At 35.9% G+C, this 24,502-nt stretch overlaps 1 protein-coding gene across 4 annotated transcripts in view; it reads left to right on the forward strand.

Annotated features, from left to right (window-relative positions):
* Il1rapl1 (interleukin 1 receptor accessory protein like 1) overlaps nucleotides 1-24,502 on the forward strand; it is a 1,800,273-nt gene that overhangs the window by 995,569 nt on the left and 780,202 nt on the right. For all 4 annotated transcript variants that reach the window (XM_060376664.1, XM_060376665.1, XM_060376667.1 and 1 more), the window contains one exon: nucleotides 12,161-12,347. In XM_060376664.1, the coding sequence (XP_060232647.1) occupies nucleotides 12,161-12,347 (187 nt within the window). The remainder of the gene's footprint in view (nucleotides 1-12,160; nucleotides 12,348-24,502) is intronic.

Here is a 24,502-nt window from a genome sequence, read left to right on the forward strand (position 1 = left end):
TAGAAAAGAAATCATCCTGAGTTATGTAACCTAGACCCCCCAAAGACAAATATGGTATGTATTCTTAACCAGTGCTCTTAAGTGCTGAGCCGTATTTCCAGCTCTTTATATCACCATTAAACCTTCAGCTTGTCTTTGTACGTAAATTATCATAGACAGTAAAATGTAAATGTATCTTAGTTTATTACACTTCTCAGCTTTAAGCAAAATTTTTGATAATATTTTCAAATATATCTCTATATAACAAGTTTGTCTCTCAGTTTTTCTACATTGGAGATCTTTAAGAATTACTATATAATGGTAAGTAAACACTCCAACACTTGTCACCTTATATTTTGGTCAGGAACTAATTAACCAAAGTAAGTTCACTACAAATAATTAGACAGTTTGAATTTAATATCAGAAATGAATTATGTATTATAAGAACTGAAATGGCCTCAAGGTTGAAGATAACAGAGTGACTCTCACACATTCTTGTTTTTCTAAAAGTAATTTCTTTCTTCCTTTTTAAATTTTAAATGTTTTTACAATTTATTCATTATATATCCCAACTGAAGCCCCTCCTTCAACTCCCCCCAGTTTCACCCTCTCTCCCTCTTCCTCACTATGCCCTTCCCTAGTCCACTGAAAGGGAGAGTTCTTCTCTGCTATCTGCCTACAGTTTGTTAAGTCTCATCAGGACGGCCTGGATTCTCTTCCTCAGTGGCTTGGCAAGACAGCATCACCAGGGGCAACTGATCAAAGAGCAGGCAACCGAGTTCACGACAGAGGTGGACCCTGCTCCCCTCAATAGGAGATCCACATGGAGACAGAACTGTCAATCAGTGACATCTGAGCAGATGGTCTAGGTCCTCTCCATGCATGGTCCTCCCTTAGTACATCAGACCCTGCAGGACACCCTGGGCTCAGATCCTTAAGCTTTGTTGGTCTCCTTGTGGGGATCCTGTCTCCTCCATGTCCCTCTATCCCCACCCCCTTCTTCTTCCATAAGACTCTTTGAGCTCTGACCAAAGTTTGGCTGTGAGTCTCAGCATCTGCTTCTATCCCCTATTAGGTGGAGCCTTTCAGAGGACCCTTTATAGTAGGCTTACATCCTGTTTCCTGTCTTCTATTGCTTTTGGTGTCTATCCTGTTTGCCATTCTGAATGAGATTTAAGCTTCCTCCCTAGGATGCTCCTAAGTGTTTATCTTCTTTAGGTCTGTAGATGGGATCTGATAGACTAGGATTAGAGTGGAGGAGGACCTCCTTTTTCAGTGGACTGGGAAAAGGACATGTGTGGGGAAGAGGGAGTGTGGGATTGGGATGGGAAGAGGGAGGGTGGTAGAAGGGGGGATACAAAGTGAATAAACTGTAACTAATTAAAAAATAATAAAAAATTAAGAAAAGGACCTTCAACTCTAAAAAAATGCCAAAAATAAAATGCCAAAATTTGAAGATATGTCCAGATTAAGTAGATCCTTGGAGGCATGAGACTTATTGGTTGCTACACAGCCTTAAGCAGAAGAAAATGGTGAGTTCTCACTAATAAAAATGCAATTTCCTTTTGAAGGGACAGATGTGTTTCAGATTTAGATCAAGAAGGTTGTTATACTGCAGAGTCTACATCTTACTTGTAGCTTAATTATATACTTTAAAATGGTTCATTTTATATTGTTCAAATTTTATCTCAGGCAAGCAAATATCTGCCTTATAATCCAAACATCATGTATATTAATCTTTCACTTTTCAAATTAAAAGCAGCATACATAAGAGGTTCAGTTAAAAGTAGAAATATAATCTGTAATAATCATGACAAAAATAAAGAGATAAATGAATAAATATTAAGAATTCTTCCCAAATACCTTCACGAAGAAATCATTAGTAATACACTTCTTTTTGAGGCGGTATCCTGGGCTTAAATTTCCCTCAGAAAGCTAGACTTATTCTCTTTTCTTCCATTAATTTACATTACTCAGAGACTCTACAGAGATAAGGCTTAAAGACAAGGGAGGGGGCCACAGCCAGGATACAAAGTGATTACATTGTAATAAATTATAATAATTTATAAGCCTTATCAAAAATAAAAAAAAGACCTTTACTCAGGAATTACTGAGAGAAGTACTAAACTACAATTTTTTTTTGTGCTGGGGCATTTTTAGCTATGGTATTCCAGGAATATAAACTAAAAAGTTTAAATGGTAATATTATATTGTTTGGTTTCCATGGAAAATGATTTTAAATTTATAGTTTTCAGATAACTGTAGATGAAGCTCAAATCACCAACTAAATGAAAAAAAAATAGAATTCCAAATGAGAAGGCAATAAATAAGCCAGCACTTTTAGGTCTTAGCCTCTGATTGCTTTTGTTCTAATCTTTTCAGCATGGGCTGGTTACAACTACCGATAAATCAATAGGTCCTTCAACATCCTCTGAGAAGAAAAACTAATCCAAACAAATCTCACATTGAGTGTCAGTAGCTATAAGCACTGTTGTTTAAGGAAGATAAGTTTTAAGAAAAGGGCCACATAAATAGCTTCAGGAACCACCATGAAGACTATTGGGACAATACAAAGAAAAAGAAACAAATAGAAGACTTTTAGATTAAAAATAAAGCATCAAAAGCCCTCTGTGGTAGGCTCATGTCTTGTTCCCTCTTTTCTCCCTCTTCAGATGTCCATCCTATTTGCCTTTCTGAGTAAGGCTTGATCATCACACCCAGGGTCCTCCTTCTTGCTTAGCTTCTTTAGGTGTACATATTTCAGTATGTTTATCCTCTACCAAATAGGATATCAGAGCAGATGCAGAGACCTATAGATAAACTTTGGGCAGAGTGCAGGAAATCTTATGAAAGAAGAGGGAGATAGTAAGACCTGGAGGGGACAGGAGCTCCGCAAGGAGAGCAACAGAACTAAGAAATCTGGAGCCAGAGATCTTTTCTGAGACTGATACTCTAACCAAAGATCATGAATGGAGATAACCTAGAATCCTTGCACAGATGTAGCCCATGGCAGCTAAGTATCCAAGTGGTTTTTCTAGCAAAGGGAACAGGATCTATCTCTGAGGTAAACTCAGTGGCTGGCTCTTTAATCACCTCCCCTGATTGAGGAGCAGCCTTACCAGGCCACAGAGTAAGACAGTGCAGCCAATTCTTATGAGACCTGATAGGATAGGGTCAGATGGAGGGGGAGGAAGACCTCCCCTACAGTGGACTTAGGGAAGGGCATGAGAGGAGTTGAGAGAGGGAGGGTGGGAATGGGAGGCCTTGAGGATGGGATCTACAAGTGGGATACAGCTGTGAATTAACTGTAATTAAAACAAAAAATTAAAAAAGAAAAAATAAAGCATCAAAGTACACTTAAAGATTAATAAATAAACATTGAGACACTAACTCCACAATCTAGCCTTGAATGTTTTTATTTTAAAATATATATATATATATATATATATATATATATATATATATACATTTCCTCATTCTCACAGCTAATAATCAGATCCAAGGGTTAAATTTAAGATTAAACTGCCTTCCAGATAGTTGATTTCTGTTTAGATCTGTAGTAAAGACTTCAATCTCAACATTTTTGTGACACTTCAAAAATATGTGTAACGTCCAGGAAGATGGTTTCAGTATGTAAAGGCCATTGTAGTACTTGCCTGATAATGTGCATTTGATCCCTGCAACCTATGTAAAGGTTAAAATATAAAAATAATGCCACAAAGTTATCCTCTGACCTCTACTCACACAGCATGGCATGCATATATGCACAAACATGATGTGTACACACAATACTATATATATATTTGTGTGTGTGTGTGTATGTATTTATAAGAATGATAACAGAAAGAATGAATATATACAAAAACTTTACACGTTTAAAACTGACCCATGAATTTTAGGGAATTGATCATATAAAATGGAGATGAATAGACCTACTTTATTCTTTAAGGATACTGATCAAATCTCTGTTTTCTTGTACAGCATTTCATGAAGTGATAAAAGAATTTTAAACATTGTGGGAGTGGTATCATTATCCCAGTGAACCAGGGAATTAACATAACATACAAATCAAATGTTTAGAAATGCCATTAAGAGTTATTTAGTAATTATATTACTGGCAATTTTGTGAGAGAGAGACACCAAACCATACATTATCCATAGAGAGAGTTAATGCAAAATAATTGTAGCTGTGCTTTGCTAAGATATAACATTATGTGATTTCAATATACTTCTTCAGCTAATCAGATATATGTCAAAAATTCAATTCTTCTACCACTTATACTTTTTGTTCTAGCCTCTTACTTGTACAACCTAAATTTTTATGCTTAAGTAGAAATATACTGAACTTGTGCATTCTGATAATCCTTTGAAAAATCCTATCACACAAAAAAAGAAAAAAAATCCTGCTATCACCCAGTTCAAAATTGTCCCTTATTTCGAAATATCATACTACTTAAAATTTTTCGAAGCAAATCTATGTATTCTACTGACTTACAGAGTCCATATATAGAGAGACATTATTTTCAGTTTTATTACTTTGCTTTTATTGGTTTCCAAATTATCTCCAAAATAATCATTAGCAGATAGTTCAATAGTAACAACTGGACACTACTTTAACATTTAAGATTCACCTCTTGATGAAGTAGAATAAAGTAAGTAAGTATTAAACATTAAGAGTAATTTTAAAAATACTGTTGTAAAAATCTACTCAGATGTTGAAGGGGGGTTGTTTTATATTAAAAACAATAAAGTTATAAAATTATTGTAAATATATTTGTTATTTAAATATAATGTATATAGAAACATTTATGCATGCTTTTCTAGTACTAATTCTTTTCAAGAGATCAATGAATGGTAAGTTAAAGGCTTAAATTCTACTCCCATTTTGTTCTATTTTTGTCTCATTTTGGATAATTCATTGACCATTTCAGGTATAGGGTACATCTCCTGTACATCTGCTATGATGCACGACATTGAAAACAACACAATACATATTTTTGTATCTTGTATATACTCTAGGGATATATTTATTAGAAAACTACATTGTTTCCTGACAGTCTAATATATTCTTCAGAGGCAATAATAACTGGGTGCTTACACTCAGATTTAAACAATTATGTTTTCATTGAATACATGTAAGTTTTGTTTCATGGTTGTATGAGCAATAAAAACATTAGTCATGATTCAATTTTGGACTATACTGTGACCCTTCACTTAAAAACATTTAAAGCCAAATAAATACATGATAATAATTTTCCCATGCATTCTGTAAGAGCATTCTCCTTGCCTGATTTACTCCACTTTACCAAACAGCTGAGAGCCATAGCTTTCAGTTGTCTACCAAGATTGATGAAGCTGGAATGCAGCCTTTGTTTTATAAGTCTGTAAATTCTCCTCACAGATATTATATGTTTATTACTGTGTCACAAGTTGTTTACTACTTGTTAGCTCTTCTCAGCAAATAGGGCAATAGTACTGATTAGATACTAATTTAGCAGTTAGGATTTTGTTTTCTCTTGATGAAAATAAAAAAGTAAGCAAGTATTTAACATTTAGAGTAAATTTTATAAAAGCACTGCTGTCCCAAGGAGTATCAAATTTCAGATATTATTGTACCATTGGAAATCAGCAGTCACCTCACTGAGACAGGGTTGAAAGTAAGGAAAATGAGACCAAATGAAGAGATCCATCAGAATCCACTTTCAAAAGATTAGAAATTTTATCCTAAGAAAGAGGTAATGACTCAGTCAAGGAGTCCATGCTTTCCTTAAACTTCAGCCATTGTTGTTCAGCTATTCCCGAACAAGAGCAAAACAAAACAAAATATAAGGGCATATCTATTTTCCTATGCTTTGCAGTAATTATACAATGAAAAATGAAAACTATCGCATAGTGATATTTTTCTAATCTATTTACTGGACTATACTGCAAAATAGAAATATGAAAAAAAAATAGAAGTAAAGGACACAGTGGCAATAATAAGATCTAACATTGACCAAAGACTCACTGTATGACAGACACTCTTCTAATTTCTATTAATGATTCATGTTTTAACATGTTGTAAAACCACAACACTGAGAGAGAGAAGGGAAACAAATTTAAGGGTATCTCTGGACCACCTGGAAACCTGCTACTGGGTAGGCTTCTGGAAGGACATGGGGGTGATTCTAGTTGAGACTAATAGAAGTGGGCAATACGGAAACTGAAAGGGTCATCTCTTATAGCCAGGCAGGACATTCAGTGGAGGGAGGAGGACAACAATCTACACACAAAATCTACAACCCAAAATTTATGTTGCCTTCAAGATGTGTAGAGGTAAAGATGGAGCAGAGACTGAATGAATAACATACCAATGACTGACCCAATTTAAGGCTCATTCCATGGGAGAGACACAGCCCCTAACAATATTAATGCTACTCTGCTATGCTTGAGGACAGGACCCTAAGCAGAGTTGTCCTCTGAGAGGCTTCACTCAGCAGCAGATCAAAACAGATGCAGAGACCCACAACTAGATATTAGGCTGAGCTGGGGATTCTTGAGAAAGAGTTGGAAGAAGGATAGAGGATCCTGGAGGGGAAAAGAACTCCACAAGACCAACAGAGTCAACTAAACTAGGTCTGTGGTGGCTCACAGAGACTAAATCACCAACTAAAGAGCAAGCATGGACTGAACCTTGGCCCCCTACACACATGTAGCTGATTAGAAGTTTGGTCTTGATGAGTGTTCCCTAACATTTGGAGAGGGGGTGGAGTGTCTCTGACATTTACTCTGTTGCCTGATTTTGGATAACTATCATCTAGTGAGGCTTCCTTGTCTGGCCTCAGTGGAAGAGGATGAACTCAGTTTTGATGTGGCTTGATGTGTCAGGGTGGGTTGTTGGGTGGGACTCCCCTTTACTGAGAAGAAGGGAAGGGGGGAAAAGAAAAAGGGTGAAAGGATGAAACCAGAAATAGAAAAGGAAGGGGACTATGTTCTGTATGTAAATGAATAAATAAATAAATTAATGAGGAATAAAAGAGAAAATTCAAAGAAAAAAATATGAGAAAAAGGAAGACTAAGGAGCCAAGTGATTGTAGCAGTCCTGAGATTTCTTACATCGAATTGGAATCTATGGAGTTCTTAATTTTTCAACCTAACTGTATAAAATTCATGTGTGGGACACAATGCAATTTTGTCTATAGCATGCAAACAGAAGTAAGCAACAAATTGAAAACAAAAGAAACTTAATATTCTTCCATCTCAAAAGATTATGTGCAAGAAAAAATTTAGAACATTCTGATTCACTGCTTAAATGATCTTGTTTATTTTGTTTTTTGTTTTTTTCCTTAAGGGAGAAAAATGAATTTATTTAAATTCATTTATTAGTAGAATGAAAGGCTGCTTACATTGAATTTCAAAAGTACCTTATGGATAAGCAATTTAATTACTTCTTTGTTTTTAATTTTTTCAATTTTGATTTCAGGGTCATTATGATTTCCAGGGTCAGTGGGAGGAGGACCTCCTGTATCAATGGACTTGGGGAAGGGCATGGGAGGAGATGAGGAAGGGAAGGTGGAATTGAGAGGGGATGAGGGAGGGGGCTACATCTGGGATACAAAGTGAATAAGGTGTAATTAATAAAAATTAAATAAATTTAAAAATCTGTGATTTAAAAAGTTATTAAAATATACTTAATATGTGTTTATTTTTGATAATCTAACAATTAAAAATTACAGATATAGACTGTAATATAGATTTATCAATTATACTTGTTACAAGTACCCACTACACACAGAGAGAGAAAAGTACACAAACTAAAATGAAAAATCCATGACAACATTAACTAGGAAACCAAATTGCTTCACATCCTCTTTTACAATTCATGTTATTATCTGCATTTTGTCCTTCCTCATCACCTAATACTTTCCTTTCCTTGTTCTAGAAAATCAGTAAAACTATTTCAGACAAGGGGTTAATATAGAGAATTCATAAAGAATTACAGAAATTAAATGAACTAATGGACACACAATTTTAAGAAAAGAAAAAAGATAGAAAAAATGAAAGAAAGAAAGAAAGAAAGAAGGAAAGAAAGAAAGAAAGAAAGAAAGAAAGAAAGACTAATGATCAATAACCATTTACAAAAGTGTTCAACATCCTTAGTCATCAGGAAAATGAAAATTAAAACTACTTAGACAAATCATATCACCCAAATAAAATGGCTATCATCAACAAATCCAACAGCAAATGATAGAGAGGATGTGAAAAAGAAGAAACTTTACTCATTTCTGGTGAAGGCACAACTTAATACAACCACTATAGAACACAATTTGGACAATCCTCAAAAATTAAAAGTAAAACTACCATATTAGTCACCTATTTCACACTCAGGCATGTGTCCAGAGAATTCCATACTCTACAATAGAGATGTTTGTACCTCTATGTTTACTGCTGCTTTATTCACTCTATCAAAAAAACAGAACCAAACTAATCAGCAAATAGATGCATAATGATTATCTGTACATTTATAAAATGCAATCTGACTCAGAACTAAATAAAAATTATATTACAAAACTTGGAGAAATATGTGTGAGTTAGAATATACATTATTATTTGTATTCCTTAAAATATCTATAATGGATATAAGCATATGTTCTTGTGCCAACACTGCACCATTTTTAACTATTGATCAATAGGACATTTTGAAATCAGTTTCCATTATTCTCCTGCTTTGTCCTTTCCACTCAAGATTGTTTGGACTTTTGTGCTTCCGTATAATTTTTTGTTGTTGTTGTTCTGTGAAGCATGTCTCTGTTGTTCCAAAGGATGCTTAGATCCATGAGGTAGAACGTAGTACCTGAAATGAAATAAATTCAGCATCTTCAGCTATCTGCTTTTTAATAAAGGTGCCAAAACCAGACAGTAAAGAAAAGACAACTTCATCTACAAACAGTGTAGGGAAAAACTGGACATGCAGATACAGATGAAATCTCTTTGTATATTTCTCACTCTCTTCAAAAAATTATCTCAAAGTAGATAAGAGACCTTAATGTATATAAACCCTGAAACTTTGAAACTACTTGAGGAAAATGTTGATAAATATGTTGAGCACAGAGCTATGGTTTTGCTGGACAACTAAAGCACAGGAAACCAAAACAACAATTGACAACCTTAAATTAAAAAGCTTCTGCACAGTAAAGACAACTGTCAACAGAATAAAGAGAAAGCCACAATTTGGGAAGTGCTTGCACTTAATTACTGAAAAACCTCTGTAGCTCCTGAAGTTCTTTAAAACTCATCACTATCACTAATAACAGCAGGAGTAGGGGCTGTCTCTGACTCTGTTTCTGGCCTTTGGGACCCTTTCCTCTTACTGGGCTTCCTTGTCTAGCCTTAATAGGAAAGGATATGCCTAGTCTTAGTGAAACTTGATATGCAAAAAAGACTGGTTGATATCTATGGTAGGTCTCCTCTTTCTGAAGAGAAACAGAGAAAGAATGGATGAGCATGGGAAGGTGGGGAGGGAAGGAAGGAGGAGAGAAGAGAGGGTAAACTGTGGCCAGGATGTAAAGTAAATAAATTAATTGCTGCAAAATATCTATAATGTGTTCTTTAAATATATGTTAACATGAAACATGAATATTTTCTCTAGATACATTGTGTTGATATATTTAACCACTTAATAGTTACTTTTTTTCTGATGAAATATCTTACAATTATTTGAAAAGAATATAATGGAATAACATCATACAATATATAAGCCACACTCTGAGCAGACCACAAAAGGGGTAAATTTTTCATTTTGGTGTAAAGCTTGAAGTAAAATACTTTTCACTTATTTTTTTTCTCAGAATTCTGTTTAATTATTTCTCATGATGAAATATTAAGTCTCCTTTTCATATACTCAATTAATAAAAATTCTATATCTTATGTGTCTTTCTGTTTGATTCCTGACTATTATATTGACTGAATGTATTATACTAAATACAGTTTGAACTTGACCCTTATTTACTATGCCACTGTAAACTGACCATTTTTGGTTGCTTTTTTTTTTCTAGTTCGTTTCCATTTTGTTAAATTGCATTTAGTTTTCCTTCCTTCCGATGTTATCTTTTTTCCATTACAATAGGACAGAACTTTTCCAAAACACATATTTCATTATCATCCAATGTCAAGTCTAAATCTTAGAAATAGGTTACGTGGCTTTCAAGCCAATATGAATCTCTATTTCTCAAGTCCTTTCTAACATTTACAGTTTTCATTTCTTCCAGGCATTGTGTACAGCATTACTTGGAATTGCCATTCTAAAGACTGGTAGTTAATATGATTTTCTATTATACATTGTTACATTTCAATTTGTTTACATGCATATCTTCTTTGTTTCTGAGAAGCTGGAGAGAGAAAAATTATTTTACCATTGTAGCAATATTCCTGAGTACATACTCTTGGAATCTTTTAATACTTTGGACTGAAGTTTGTAAATGCCATTGTTTTTACTTATTACTGTTTTAAATCAACTTGTAAGGTGGTTATTATAGGTAGATAATATTTTCTATATACAAAAATTATCGAAGTATTGTAAATATTTTTTATACTCAATATAACAATGAATTGCTAATATACTTATTTTCTGTCCACCCTCATGGCCATAACTCTCATTTCTTAATACTACAAAAATAGTAAAAAATGACATTCAAATACAGATTTCAGTGATCAAGTATGCAGTGAGTTGTCAGACCCTTGGTAAAGAAAAAGGTCTTTACCAATCTTTAAATTTAATACTTTATTTACTTATTTTTATTTCTATTCCTAGGCATCACATAAAATATGCTGTATTGAACAACCAGACATGCAAATACCAAGCAAAAATATAACAATGTATTTTATATCTTCATTTGTTCCCAATTTTCTTCTTTTTGCCCATTCTAAATCTTTATTATTAATCCCCTAATTATACATTCACCTATAACAAATAAGTAGAAGATATGAATAGGGTATAAATAAACATTATTCTTATTGTTTTTATTTGGTATTTGTTTTTCAAATTCAGTGAATGTTTAAAGTTAAGCAGATCAACCATAAACACCTAAGCTCCATAAAACATCGGTCAGTTCATACAATTATAACTGATTTATTAGATTTAAAAAAATGAACCCATGATACATTTTTATAGCTTATCATGGGGAATTACATGTATTAATTAGTGTTTCTGTGCACACAATCATTAAAATATATGAGGAAAGATTTGACTTGACTTAATAACAATTCACACAGCTTAGAGCTTTGTGGGTCTTTGATTAAAAGAAATGCCTAATCGAGGGCTAATTCATGCCATATGACTTTCTCTTTGTGTATATAAGTACATACTCTAAGAATTTTCCTGGCTCAAACTTATTTTATAGGAATAAATTTAAGATATAATAAAGATATTTGATCCTATCATATGAATACAGTGTCATTCAGTTTTTTTGCATTTTTTAAATTTTTTTGTTTCCAGTTTTTCAAAGAAAATCTTTGATCATGATTTCTACTCTATATTATTCTAAATTTTAACCATGATTTGGGATTCAACAAGAAAAAAAAAGGATGTTAACTTATTTCACAAGTTCTGTAGAACCCATCTATAAAGTATTGACCTCTTACACGTCAGTACCCAGTTCTTAAAACAAATGGATATGTACATGAAAACACAATGATTTATTTCAATACTTTTACCCAAATTTGTTTGTGTCCCACTCTCATCAGTCATTTCTCCACTTATCAAGTATAAAATTGCAATAAAACAACATGGCATTGTTTGTATCCTTCCATTGCACTAGTAGGTCAGTTGTACCACTCTACTTCTCTGTTTAGCTTACCAATTATACCATAAAACTATGCTTACCTTTTTGTTGTTGTTATCTTTTTGTTGCTATATATAAAAATACATCTATTAAACATTTTTTCATTTAATCCAGATATATTTTTAAAGAAAACGACTATAATGTACTGGTTTTATAAGACCAAGTGTTGTTTAGTTGATAAACAGTAGAAAATGAGCCAAGGAACCCTACCCCCAAAAAACATTAAACAATGGAGGTTTTCTGTATTATTTACTTTTATTTATTTCTTTTTCCTGAAGAAGTTAAACACTTCTTTTAAACACAGCATTGGCATCATTTACTTTCTGTTCACAATAGGTAACATAAATTCTGCTTTGTTTTAGGAACTCCACATACTGTATGAAAGTATCCATTTCACTGACAGTAGGAGAAAATGACACCGGACTCTGCTACAATTCCAAGATGAAGTACTTTGAAAAAGCTGAACTTAGCAAAAGCAAGGAAATTTCATGCCGTGACATAGAGGACCTTTTATTACCAACAAGGGAACCTGAAATTCTTTGGTACAAGGTATGGACTCTAGAAGAATTTATTGTCTTCAAATAATTTAATGTGTATTTTATTGTAGAGAAATCTCTTCTCTTCCCACTCCCACCCTTATTCCTTCTTCTCCTCCCATTACACTCCCCCAGTTCACTGATAGGGGAGGTCCTCCTCCCTTTCCTTCTGACCCTAACCTATCAAGTTTCATCAGGACTGGCTGCATTGTCTTCCTGTGTGGCTTGGTAAGGCTGTTCCCTCCTTAGGAGGAGGTGATCAAAGAGCAGGCCACTGTTTTCTTCTCATAGATAGTCCCTGATCTCCTTAATAGGGAACCCACTTGGACACTGAGTTGCCATGGGCTACATCTATGCAAGGCTTCTAGGTTATCACCATGAACGGTCCTTGGTTGGAGTATCAGTCTCAGAAAAGACCCCTGTGTCCAGAGTTTTGGGTCCTGTTGTTCTTATGGAGTTCCTGTGACCTCCATGTCTTTCTATCTTCCCCTTCTTTCATAAGATTCCCTGCACTCTCCCCAAAATTTGGCTATGAGTCCCAGCATCTGCTTTGATACCCTGCAGGGTAGAGTTTTTCAGGGGCTTTCTGTGCATAGGCTCCTGTCCTGTTCCTTGTTTTTTCCCTCTTTCAATGTCCATCCCATTTGCCTTTCTGAATGAGGATTGAGCATCTTACCCAGGGTCCTCCTTCTTGCTTAGCTTTTTAGATCTACAGATTTTAGTATGATTATCCTATATTATATTTATGATATCCACTAATAAGTGAGTATATACTATGTGTGTCTTTCTGCTTCTGGGATACCTCACTCAGAATGATCTTTTCTAGTTCCCACCATTTGCCTGCACATTTCATGATTTCCTTGTTTTTAATTGCTGAGTAGTATTCCATTGTGTAAATGTACCACAATTTCTGTATTTGTTCCTTCTTTGAGGGACTTCTGGGTTCTTTCCAGGTTCTGGCTATTATGAATAAAACTGTTACAAAAATGGTTGAGCAAATGTCCTTGTTGTGTACTTGAGCATCTTTTGGATATATGCCTAAGAGGAAGCACTATCCTGAATTGTCTGAGAAAGTGACAGATTTATTTCCAAAGTGGTTGCAAATGTTTACATTCCTACCAGTCCTATCAGCATGGAGGAGGGTTCCCCTTTCACCACATCCTCTCCAGCAAGTGTTGTCATTTGAGTTTTTTTTTTAATTTAAGAAATATACTTTATTAAAAATAGGAATTACATCCCTTTCTCCCTTCAAAAGATTTAGCTTGTTGTTTTGGTGGTGGTATAGAGTAGAACAGATTACTTTCTTCACACAGAAGGCTGGAGGTAAGGTGAGTTAAGACTGAAGAGCATGAGCAAGTTATAACATGTTGTAAGGGAGTGTAGGAAAATTCCACTATTTCACTGAATAGTCTATAGGAAGTAATTAGTACCTAAGAAACAAAGAGCAATGAAACTGTGTATGGTCTTTCATTTAGAGACCCAAAGTTATTAGGTTCGTTTTTGTGTTAGCTGGTAAAAAACAAAATAGCCTTTTATCTCCTAAGATTTTAAATTGTTTTGTAAGAAATGATTATAAGAGCTAATACTCAATCTCAGTATACCCATTTTATTTCATCTTAAAATTACAAGTAAAAAATCTATCTACAGACAAAAAGTAAGGTGCATGGCTAACACCTTTTCTTAGTACATATTTGCACATACAATCTGTCTGCAAAGAGAGATGAGCTAAAGAGTGTAAATGGTATACATTCTCATCATAGTTTAATCATCCCACATGAATCATCTCCCTGTCTCCTGCATAACAGCTCTGCCAAGGCACCTCACACTGGCCCTGCTGCTGATCCTGCAGGTAGCATCCTCACTTGCAGTCTCACCTGCTTTCTTTACTCTGACCCACAGATTCCCTAACCCTGCGGAATCTCTCAGACCCAAAATCCCAACTTCAGTCTTTGAAGGATAAAGACTTTAAACATGAATGGGTGTTGGACTTTGTCAAATGCTTTTTCAGCATCTAAGGAGATGATCATGTGGTTTTCTGCTTCAGTTTGTTTATGTGGTGGATTCCATTGATGGATTTCCGTATGTTGAACCTACCTTGCATGCCTGGGATGAAGCCTACATGGTCATGGTGGATGATATCTTTGATGTGTTCTTGGATTCGGTTTGCAACTTTTTATTGAGTATTTTTGCATCAATGTTCATAAAAGAGATAGGTCTGTAGTTCTCTTTTTTTGTTGGGTCTTTGTGTGGTTTAGGTATCAGGGTGACTATCGCTTCATAGAATGAGTTTGGTAATGTACCTTCTGTTTCTATTTTGTGGAATAGTTTGAGGAGAATTGGTGTTCGCACTTCTTTGAAGGTCTGGTAGAATTCTGTGCTGAAACCATCTGGCCCAGGGCTTTTTTTGGAGGGGAGACTGTGAATGACTGCTTCAATTTCCTTGATATAGGGCTATTCAGACTTTCTACCCGATCTTGACTTAATGTTGGAAGATAGAATATATCAAGAAAATTGTCCATTTCATTTAGGTTTTCAAATTTTGTGGCATATAGGCTTTTGTAGTATGACCTAATGATTGTTTGAATTTCTTCAGTGTCTGTAGTTATGTCACCCTTTTCATTTCTGATTTTGCTGATTTGGATAGATTCTCTCTGCTTTTTAGTTAGTTTGACTAAGGGTTTGTCTATCTTGTTGATTTTCTCAAAGAACCAGCTTTTTGTTTCATTGATTCTTTGAATAGTTTTATTTGTTTCTATTTAATTGATTTGATTGATTTCAGCCCTGAGTTTGATTATTTCCAGCCATCTGCTCCTCTTGGGTGTATCTGCTTCTTTTTTTTTTTTCTAGGTTTTTCAGTTGGGCCATTAAGGTGCTTGTATGTGATGCTACAAATTTCTTCTTGAAGGCACTTAGTGCTATAAATTTTCCTCTGAGCACTGCTTTTAATGTGTCCCATAAATTTGGGTATGTTGTGCCTTCATTTTCATTGAATTCTAGGAAGTCTTTAATTTCTTTATTTCTTCCTTAACCCAGCTGTCAATGAGTAACAATTTGTTCAGTTTCCATGTGCGTGTCGGCTTTTTGTTATTTCTGTTGTTGTTGAGGTCCAGCTTTAGTCCATGGTGGTCAGATAGAATACAAGGGATTATTTCAATCTTTTTGTATCTGTTGAGGCTTGCTTTATGACCAACTATATGGACTATTTTGCAGAAGGTTCCATGTGGTGCTGAAAAGAAATTATACTCTTTTGAGTTTGGATGAAAAGATCTGTAGACATCTATTAAGTCCATTTGATTTAGGGACTCTGTAAGTGTTTTTATTTCCCTATTTGTTTTCTGTCTAGTTGATCTGTCCCTTGGTAAGAGTGGAGTGTTGATGTCTCCCACTATTAGGGTATTAGGATCAATGTGTGATTTAAGCTTTAATATTGTTTCATTTATGAATGTAGGTGCTCTTTTATTTGGGCATAGATATTCAAAATTATGGTGTCCTCTTGGTGGATTTTTCCTTTGATGAGAATAGAGTGGCCCTCCTTATCTTTTTTGATTAACTTGGGTTGAAAGTTTATTTTATTAGATATTAGGATGGCTACTCCAGCTTGTTTTCTGAAACCATTTGCTTGAAAAACATTTTTCCAGCCCTTTACTCTGAGGTAGTGTTTATCTTTGTTGCATAGGTGTGTTTCTTGGATGCAACAGAATGTTGGATCCTGTTTCCCCAGCCATTCTGTTAGTCTGTGTCTTTTTATTGGGGAGTTCAGTCTGTTGATGTTGATAGATACTAGTGACCAACAATTGTTACTTACTTTTGATGTGGGGTTGGTGGTGTCACTGAGTTTCATTGCTTGCATTCTTTTTGTTGTTGTTGTTGTGTAGTTATCTATTTCCTCTGTTTCCTTAGATGTATTTGTTTTCTTTGGTTTGGAGTTTCCCTTCTAGTAACTTCTGTAGAGCTGGGTTACTATGTAGATATTGTTTAAATTTGGTTTTGTCATGGAATATTTTGAATTCTCTGACTATGTTGATTGAAAGTTTTGCTGGGTATAATAGTCTGGGTTGGAATCTGTGATCCCTTAAGGACTGTATGATTTCTGTCCAGGCCCTTCTGGCTTTCATAGTTTCTGTTGAGAAATCTGGTGTGATTCTGATAGGTCTACCTTCATATGTTACTTGGCCTTTTTCCCTTGGTGCTTTTAGAATTTTTTCTTTGTTCTGTAGGTTCAGTGTTTTGACTATGATGTGACGTGAAGAATTTCTTTTCTGGTCTAGTCAACTTGGTGTTCTGTAGGCCTCTTGGATGTTTATGGACATCTCCTTCTTTAAGTTGGGAGAATTTTCTTGAAAATATTTTCCGGACCTTTGAGCCTGATATCTTCTTTTTCTTTTTTCTTCTACTCCTATTATTCTTAGATTTTGTGTTTTCATGGTGTACATGATTTCTTGGATGTTTTGTGTTTGAAACTTTTCTGATTTTATTTTTTCCTTGAGAGACGTGTCAATTCCAGAAAGTGTATCTTCAGCTCCTGAGTTTCATTCTTCCATCGCTTGTATTCTGTTGGTGATGTTTACCCTTGTACTTCCTGATCTTTTCTCTATGTTCTCTAGCTCCAGGCTTTTCTCTATTTGTGTTTTCTTTATTGATTCTAATTCTGTTTTCATGTCTTTCACCATTTCCTTTATCTGTTTGAATTTGGAGTCCTGCTTTTCAATGACAGCTTTTATTTTATTTTATTTTTTATTTTTTTGTCCGTTTCCTCTCTATGTATCACTAATTGTGCCTCTACTTCTTTGGCTATAATTGCCTGTATTTCTATGAGAGCTTTGTTTATTTCTCTTTATTTGCCTTCATTTGTGTGGACATTTCTTTGAGAGCTTTGTTCATTTCTTCTTTGTTTGCCTCAATTTTTGTGGTCATTTCTCTGAGAGCTCTATTTGTTTCCTTTTTGTTCATCTCGATTTTTTTGGCTATTTCTCTGAGGGCTTTGTTCATTTCATCTCTATGGGCCTCTAATAGCTGGAGAAACATAGTTTTGAAGTCGTTTTCTTGTATATCTAGTGAATTGAAGTGTCCATTGTTTTGTGGGTTTGCTGGTGAGGTCATTATGTCCTGATTTTTGTTGGGAGTGTTCTTATGTCTGCATCTAGCCATCTGGTTATTTATAACCCTCAGTGTTTGTTTCTCAAGTTTGTAGTTCAGGTTATGATCATCTCTTTCTGTTTTCTGGACTGATTTTTTTCAGGAAGATGAGAGAGGTTCACTGGTTTGGGAGTGTGCGTTGTGGTTTCAGTTTTGCCTAAGTAAGGAATGTGACGTAGAGCTATTTGCATGAGCTTTTAGTGGGCACAGTGTACATGCTTGGATTCTCTGACTATTGCAGTGGCCTGCAGGCCACTATTATGCAGTTCTGTCTGAGATCCAGGAATTGTTTTCCTGGATTACACTGATGGACCCACAAGGCAGAGGCTTGAACTTTGTGGTTGCTATCCCAAGAATCCCTATGATGACCATGGGTGGGTGGCAGGGATCTCGTCTGGTTGCTTCTGTGGAGAGGCCCTGGGTCTGGGGCAAACTCTTTCTAGAAGGCTCACTCACTCTTTTGTAGGACCAGTTGGAATGCACAGGGGTTCCCCTTGATCTCTACTCTCTGATTTGGTCCTGCTGCGGAAAATGTGTGGGTAGGCTAACAGTCAGCTCTGTGACACTATGTCTGCAGGACTCAGTGTCCACCTTTCCTGTGTGCTCTCCCTCTGCCAGGAGGGGTTATGTTGACTGGTCCCAGGGTAGCACGGGAAAGAGTTAGGTTGAGTGTTCTCAATCCCAGATCCCGGCCCCAGATCTCTCTGCCAGAAGCAGCCTGGAGGTAGAACCTATGTCTGCTGAGTCCGAGAGAGTACCAGGTATGGTTGAATGTCCTCAGATCCAGAGCTTGGGTTTCTCTGCCAGGAGCCACTGGGTGAGCTGGAGAGGAGGTGCTGTGTCCTGTTGCAGGCTGCCTCTCTGTCCTTCCCCTCTGACCTTCTCCTCCCTTAGGGCAAGCTTATGGCTGCACTCTCAGGGGAGTGCCAGAAGGGGTTGGGACTTCTCAGTCCCGATCCTGAGCCGCAGTTTCACTGCCAGGGGTCAGGTCGTCTGTCGGTGTTAGGACTTGGTGTGGTGCTAGACCTTATTGCGCTGGACCCGGGAGAGTCTCAGGACGTGTTCAATGACCACAGTCCCAGATCCCAAGCTGAAGTTTCTTTACTAAGAGCAGCCGGCAGCACTGGGGTCCTGGCGCTGTGAACCCTGCTGTGGTGTTCTGGTTCTCTCTCGGGGGAGTGCCCAAAAGGATTGGGTTTTCTCAACCCAGATCTCGGTTTTTTTTTTTTGGTGGGAGTTGCAGCTCTCACGGGGGCTGGGGTACAGACAGTGTGGTCTGTGGCAGATTCTGCTGGAAGCCTCCTGCCTCCTTCGAAGAGGGAGTAGGGTTTTGGGTGTCGGGAAGGGAAGTGCCCGAGGATCACCTCTCAGGTTGTCTCCTCCCCGAGGAGTCGGCTGTGACTTGATTCTAGATGTACTCAGATCATGGTTAATCTCTTTCTTCTTGGAAGTCTAGATAACTCTGTTCTGGGTTGATCAGCCCCTTCACTCACCAATTTCCTCCTTGAGGGTCCTCTCCCCTTCAGCTAAGCTGCACACTAGCCGCCGCCATCTTGGAAGCCCCTGAAGTGTTTTTTTTTGTTTTTGTTTTTGTTTTTGTTTTGTTTTGTTTTGTTTTTAAATAATCATCTGGTCACAAAAAAAATTATATATAAATACCTCATTGGCTCTCATTCGAATAAAAAAAATTAATGAAGACAATTAAAATAATTTCCTTTGTATATATAACACTGAGGCAGACATACTTAATTTTTCATTGTTGTTACCAAATGTCTAAATTTATTGACATATAATTCACTATATACAGGACTCAGTTTAGGAATTAACTTCTCAATTTTACTAACTCTGAACTCAAGCATGCACTTTCATTATTAGTATAAGAATAGTTGTTATTCTAACACACCAATTAACCTCACACTTTTTTTTGTGAAAGACATAAATTTCTGGAGGGGGCAGTTTTAGTTTCCTTTATTGGTCTTGCCCCAAGTATCTCTCTTTGGAGTTCAGACAAAAAATTGTCCATGAGGTAACTTTATTTCATTTAATAAGTTATAAAAATATAAGAAAATTCAGGGATTTGTAAGAAGTAAAAGATGATTCTAATTACCGTGTCTCCTATGTGTGTTTCCTTCGGGTAAGACTTTGCATACACCTATTCATAGTGAATCAAAATAAAATATAAGTGGTTTGGGGCTTCTTTGCAAATGGGACTCTAGATATTTCCACCCAAGAAAGATTCAGTTCTTTCTGTCCAATAAGAGGCTGTTTGCAAGGCACATATGCAGATGTCTTTTGGGTCCCAGATTTATCATTCAACTTTTCTGCAAAATAGATGTCTTGCCTTTTGTGCAGGTGCCTAAGATTGAATCATTGTGTCTGTAATTTCATGTTGCTAATAAACAATTCTTATTTTGTCACTAAGAATAAATTTGGTCCGGCAATGAATCAATCACTTAAAAATTAAAGAGATAAAGCTGCCCATGGCTACTAAATTGATCCATTGAAGTTGGAAACTATGACAATGATTCTTTTTTGTTCTTTTTCCCATTATTTATTACAATTTATTCACTTTGTATCCTGGCTGTGGCCCCCTCCCTTGTCTCCTCCCAGTCCCATCTTCCTTCCCTCTTTTCCCCCTGTGCCTTCCTTTAGTCCACTGATAAGGTGAATCTTCCTCCTCTTCCATCTGACCCTAGCCTATCAGTTCTCATCAGGACTGGCTGCATTGTCTTCTTCTGTGGCCTCACAAGGCTGCACTCCACAGTGAACAAAGATCCTGCCACTTAATTCATGCCAGAGACAGCCCCTGCTCCCCTTGCTAGGGAACCCACTTGGAAACTGAGTCTATGGGCTACATCTAGGCAGATTTTTTAGGTCCTCTCCATACATGGTCTTTGGTTAGGGTATCAGTCTCTGCAGGGTCCCCAGGGTCCAGGCTTTTTTGGCCCTCTTGGTCTCCTTTTGGTGTTTCTGTCCCCTCCAGACCTTTCTATCTCCCCCTTCTATCATAAAATTTCATGCACTCTACCCAAAGTTTTGCTATGAGTCTCAGTCTCTGCTTCTATACCTCCATCAGTAGTCTTTCAGAGATCCTATGTGGGAGAATCCTGTCCTGTTCCTTGTCTTCTCCTGCTCTTGATTATAGCGTTTGCCCTTCTGAATGAAAATTGAGCATCTTCCCTAGAGTCTTCCTTGTTATTTAGCTTCTTTAGGAATATAGATTTTTGTATGTTTATCTTATAAGTCTAATAAACACTTATGAGTGAGTATATACCATGTGAGTCTTTCTGTTTTTGGATTACCTCACTCAAGATGTTCTTTCTAGTTCCCACTATTTGCCTGAAAATTTCATTCTTTCCTTGTTTTTAATTGCTGAGTAGTATTACATTTTGTAAATGTACCACAGTTTTTCTATTCATTCTTCAGTTGAGTGACATCTAGGTTGTTTCCAGATTCTAGCTATCATGAATAAAGCTGCTATGAACATAGCTGAGCAAAGTCCTTGTTGCATGGTTGAGCCTCTTTCAGATGTATGACCAGGAGTGGTAGAGTTGGATCTTCCTAACTCTCTGAGAAAATGCCACATTGATTGCCAAGGCAGTTGTTCAAGGTTACATTTCCTACCAAAACTGGAGTAGGGTTCTCTTTTCTCCACAACCTCTCCAGCATGTCTCATTCCTTATGTTTTTGATCTTAGCCATTCTGATAGGTGTAAGATGAAGTGTCAGGGTCGTTTTGAGTTGTATTTCCCAGATGACTAAAGGCGTTGAACATGTCTTTATGTGTTTCTCTGCAATTCAATCTTCCTTTGTTGAGAATTCTCTGTTTAGCTCCATTTCTTTAATTGGATTACTTGGTTTTCTGTTGTTTAATTTCTTCAGTTCTTTATGTATTCTGGATATTAGCGCTTTGTTAAATGTAGGGTTGGTGAAGATTCTTTCCCAGTCTGTAGGCAGTCATTTTGTTTTGGGGACAGTGTCCTTTCCTTTACAGAAGATTTTCAGTTTCATGAGGTCCCATTTATTGATTGTTCATCTTAGAGCCTGTGCTGTTGGTGTCTGTTAAGGAAATTGTCTCCTTTGACAATGAGGTCAAGGCTCTTCCTCACTTTTGTTTCTCACAGATTTAGTGTGTCTGCTTTTACGTTGAGGTCTTTGATCCACTTGAACTTTAATTTAGTGCAAAGTGGTAAATATGGGTCTATTTTCATTTTTCTACATGTAGACATCCAGTAAGACCAACACCATTGTTGAAGATACTATCTTTTTTTCCCCCCTTGTGTGGTTTTGGCTTCTCTGTAAATAATCAAGTATTCTTAGGTATGTGGTTTTATCTCTGGGTGTTCACTTTGATTTCATTAATCCAACAGTCTGTTTCTATGCCAGTACCAATCCAGTTTTTATTACTATTGCTATAGTACAGCTTGAGATCCAAGATGGAGATACTGTCAGAAGATATTTTATTATAAAAATTGTTTTAGCTATTCTAAGTTTTTTCTATATGAAATTGAAACTTGTTCTTTCAAGGTCTGTAAAGAATTGTGTTGGTAATTTTATGGGAATTGCATTGAATCTGTAAATTGCCTTTGGCAGGATGGCCATTTTCACTGTGTTAATTCTACTGATCCATGAGTATGGGAGATCTTTCCATCTTCTGATTGTTTCTTCAATTTCTTCCTTCAGCAATTTGAAGTTTTTTGTTTTTTGTTTTCAAACAGGTCTTTCACTTGCTTGGTTATAGTCACACGAAGGTACTTTATGTTGTTTGTGGCTATTGTGAAAGGTGTTGTTCTAATTTCTTTCTCAGTCCATTTGTCCATTTTATACAGGAAGGTATATGATTTATCTGAGTTAATTTTGTATCCAACCACTTTGATGAAGGTGTTTATCAGCTGAGGGTGATATCTCCTAAGATTTTGGGGTCACTCATGTATACTATCATATCATCTCTGAATAGTGATACTTTGACTTCTTCCTTTCAATCTGTGTCCCCTTGATCTCCTTTAGTTTTATTATTGCTTTTTTATGTTTTATTTTTTATATTAATCACAAGTTATTTATTTTGTATCCCATCCATAGCCCCCTCCCTCAATCCCTCCCAATCCACCCTCCCTCCCTCATCTCCTCTCTGGAACTTTCCAAGTCCCCTGATAGCTAGGACTTCAAGTACTATGTTGAAGAGATACAGAGAGAGTGGGCAGCCTTGCCTTGTCCCTGATTTAAGTGAGATTGATTTATGTTTCTCTTCATTTAGTTTAATATTAGCTATAGACTTGCTGTATGTTGCCTCTACTATGTTTAGGTATGTTCCTTGTATCCCTGATCTTTCCAAGACTTTCAGCTGGAATGGGTGTTGGATTTGTCAAATGATTTTTCCATGTAAGAAGATGATCATGTGCTTTTTTTGTTTGTTTGTTTGTTTTAGTTTGTTTATATGGTGGATTACGCTGATGGATTTTCATATATTGAACTACCCCTGCATCCCTGGGATGAGGCTTACTTGGTAGTGATGGATGATATCTTTAAAGTGTTCTTGGATTCTGTTTGGGAGTATTTTATTGAGTATATTGGAATCAATGTTCATCAGTGAGATTGTTCTGAAGTTCTCTTTCTTTGTTGGGTCTTTCACAATTTCAGCCCAGAATTCTACCAGACCTTCAGAGAAGAACTAACACCAATACTCTTCAATCTATTCCACTAAATAGAAGCAGAAAGAACATTAACCATCCTCATTCTTGAGGCCACAGTCACCTTGATACTTAAACCACATATTACAAATTTAAAATTTTTAACTTGCCAAAAGTTTTACCTGTCTCTACTTTCAAAAAATTAAAGTAATTTGTCATCTTTCCATTAGTTTTAGTACTAATTGGAGAATAGGGATTAATGTTTTGGCAAAACCAGAAATCTCTTGAGCTAATGCCATTACAGTTCAAGAGATCATTAGTTGGTACATCTGTTAATATCAAAATGGACATTTATAAGAAAATATTCTTATAAATATTGGAATGGAAAATGGAGTGTAAAATGTAGAGCCCTCATTTATTATTAATGAGTACATAATCTAGTATAACTCTTATGAAATCTTTATATAGTTTTTTCAAAATGGTAAAAATAGAATTCTATGACAGAACCAAACCTCTCTTGGGATAGCCGCATAGACTTCTATATCTTACCACAGAGACACATACATATCAATTTTTATTACTGCATTCTCATAGCAGTAGGAAATGAATCAATTATAGATTCCCCTCAACAAATAAGTGGATACAAGTGACATGGGAGATAGATAGGTAGGTAGGTAGATAGATAGATAGATAGATAGATAATGGACTTCTGTTCAACAATACAGAAAAAAACTCCAAGAAAATAGAGAAATAAAAGAAGTATTGTATTAAATAAACTTACTCAGTCTCAAAAAAATTACATTTTCTCACATATGCAGATTCTTTTGATATTACTGTACGTGAAAATAAGAGTTTTTGAGAGTGAACCTAGATTATCAAACTGGATAGATGAGTACAAGAGAAAATAAATGCTGCTAATGCCAACTAAGATAGTCAAGGTAAATGAATACAGGTAACATGAAAAAAAGAGGCTACAAAGCATGAAAGAACATAAGAATGAGAGAGGAGATGGAAAAGAGTACACAGTGAAACAATAAAAGCAAACTTTCTTTGAAAAAAATATCTAAATGAAAACTAATTTTTGTGTTATAATAGACTGTAAATGTATATATATATTTATATGCATTTAACAATGTATATAAATGTTAATTGTTTCTTCGATGTATTAAAAATGCATATAATATGTAGAGGCTTATATTTTAATAAGTGCAACAATTATATTTTGAAAGATTTTTGGGACATAAATGCTTCCTATAAAGCTATTCCAACCAAGGACTATGCACAGAGATAACCTAAGACCCCTGCACAGATGTAGCCCATGGCAGTTCAGTATCCAAGTGGGTTCCATTGTAATAAGAACAGGGACTGTCTCTGACATGAACTGATTGGCCTGCTCTTTAATTACC

Source organism: Meriones unguiculatus, assembly GCF_030254825.1.
Source record: "Meriones unguiculatus strain TT.TT164.6M chromosome X unlocalized genomic scaffold, Bangor_MerUng_6.1 ChrX_unordered_Scaffold_30, whole genome shotgun sequence".
Taxonomy (NCBI): domain Eukaryota; kingdom Metazoa; phylum Chordata; class Mammalia; order Rodentia; family Muridae; genus Meriones; species Meriones unguiculatus.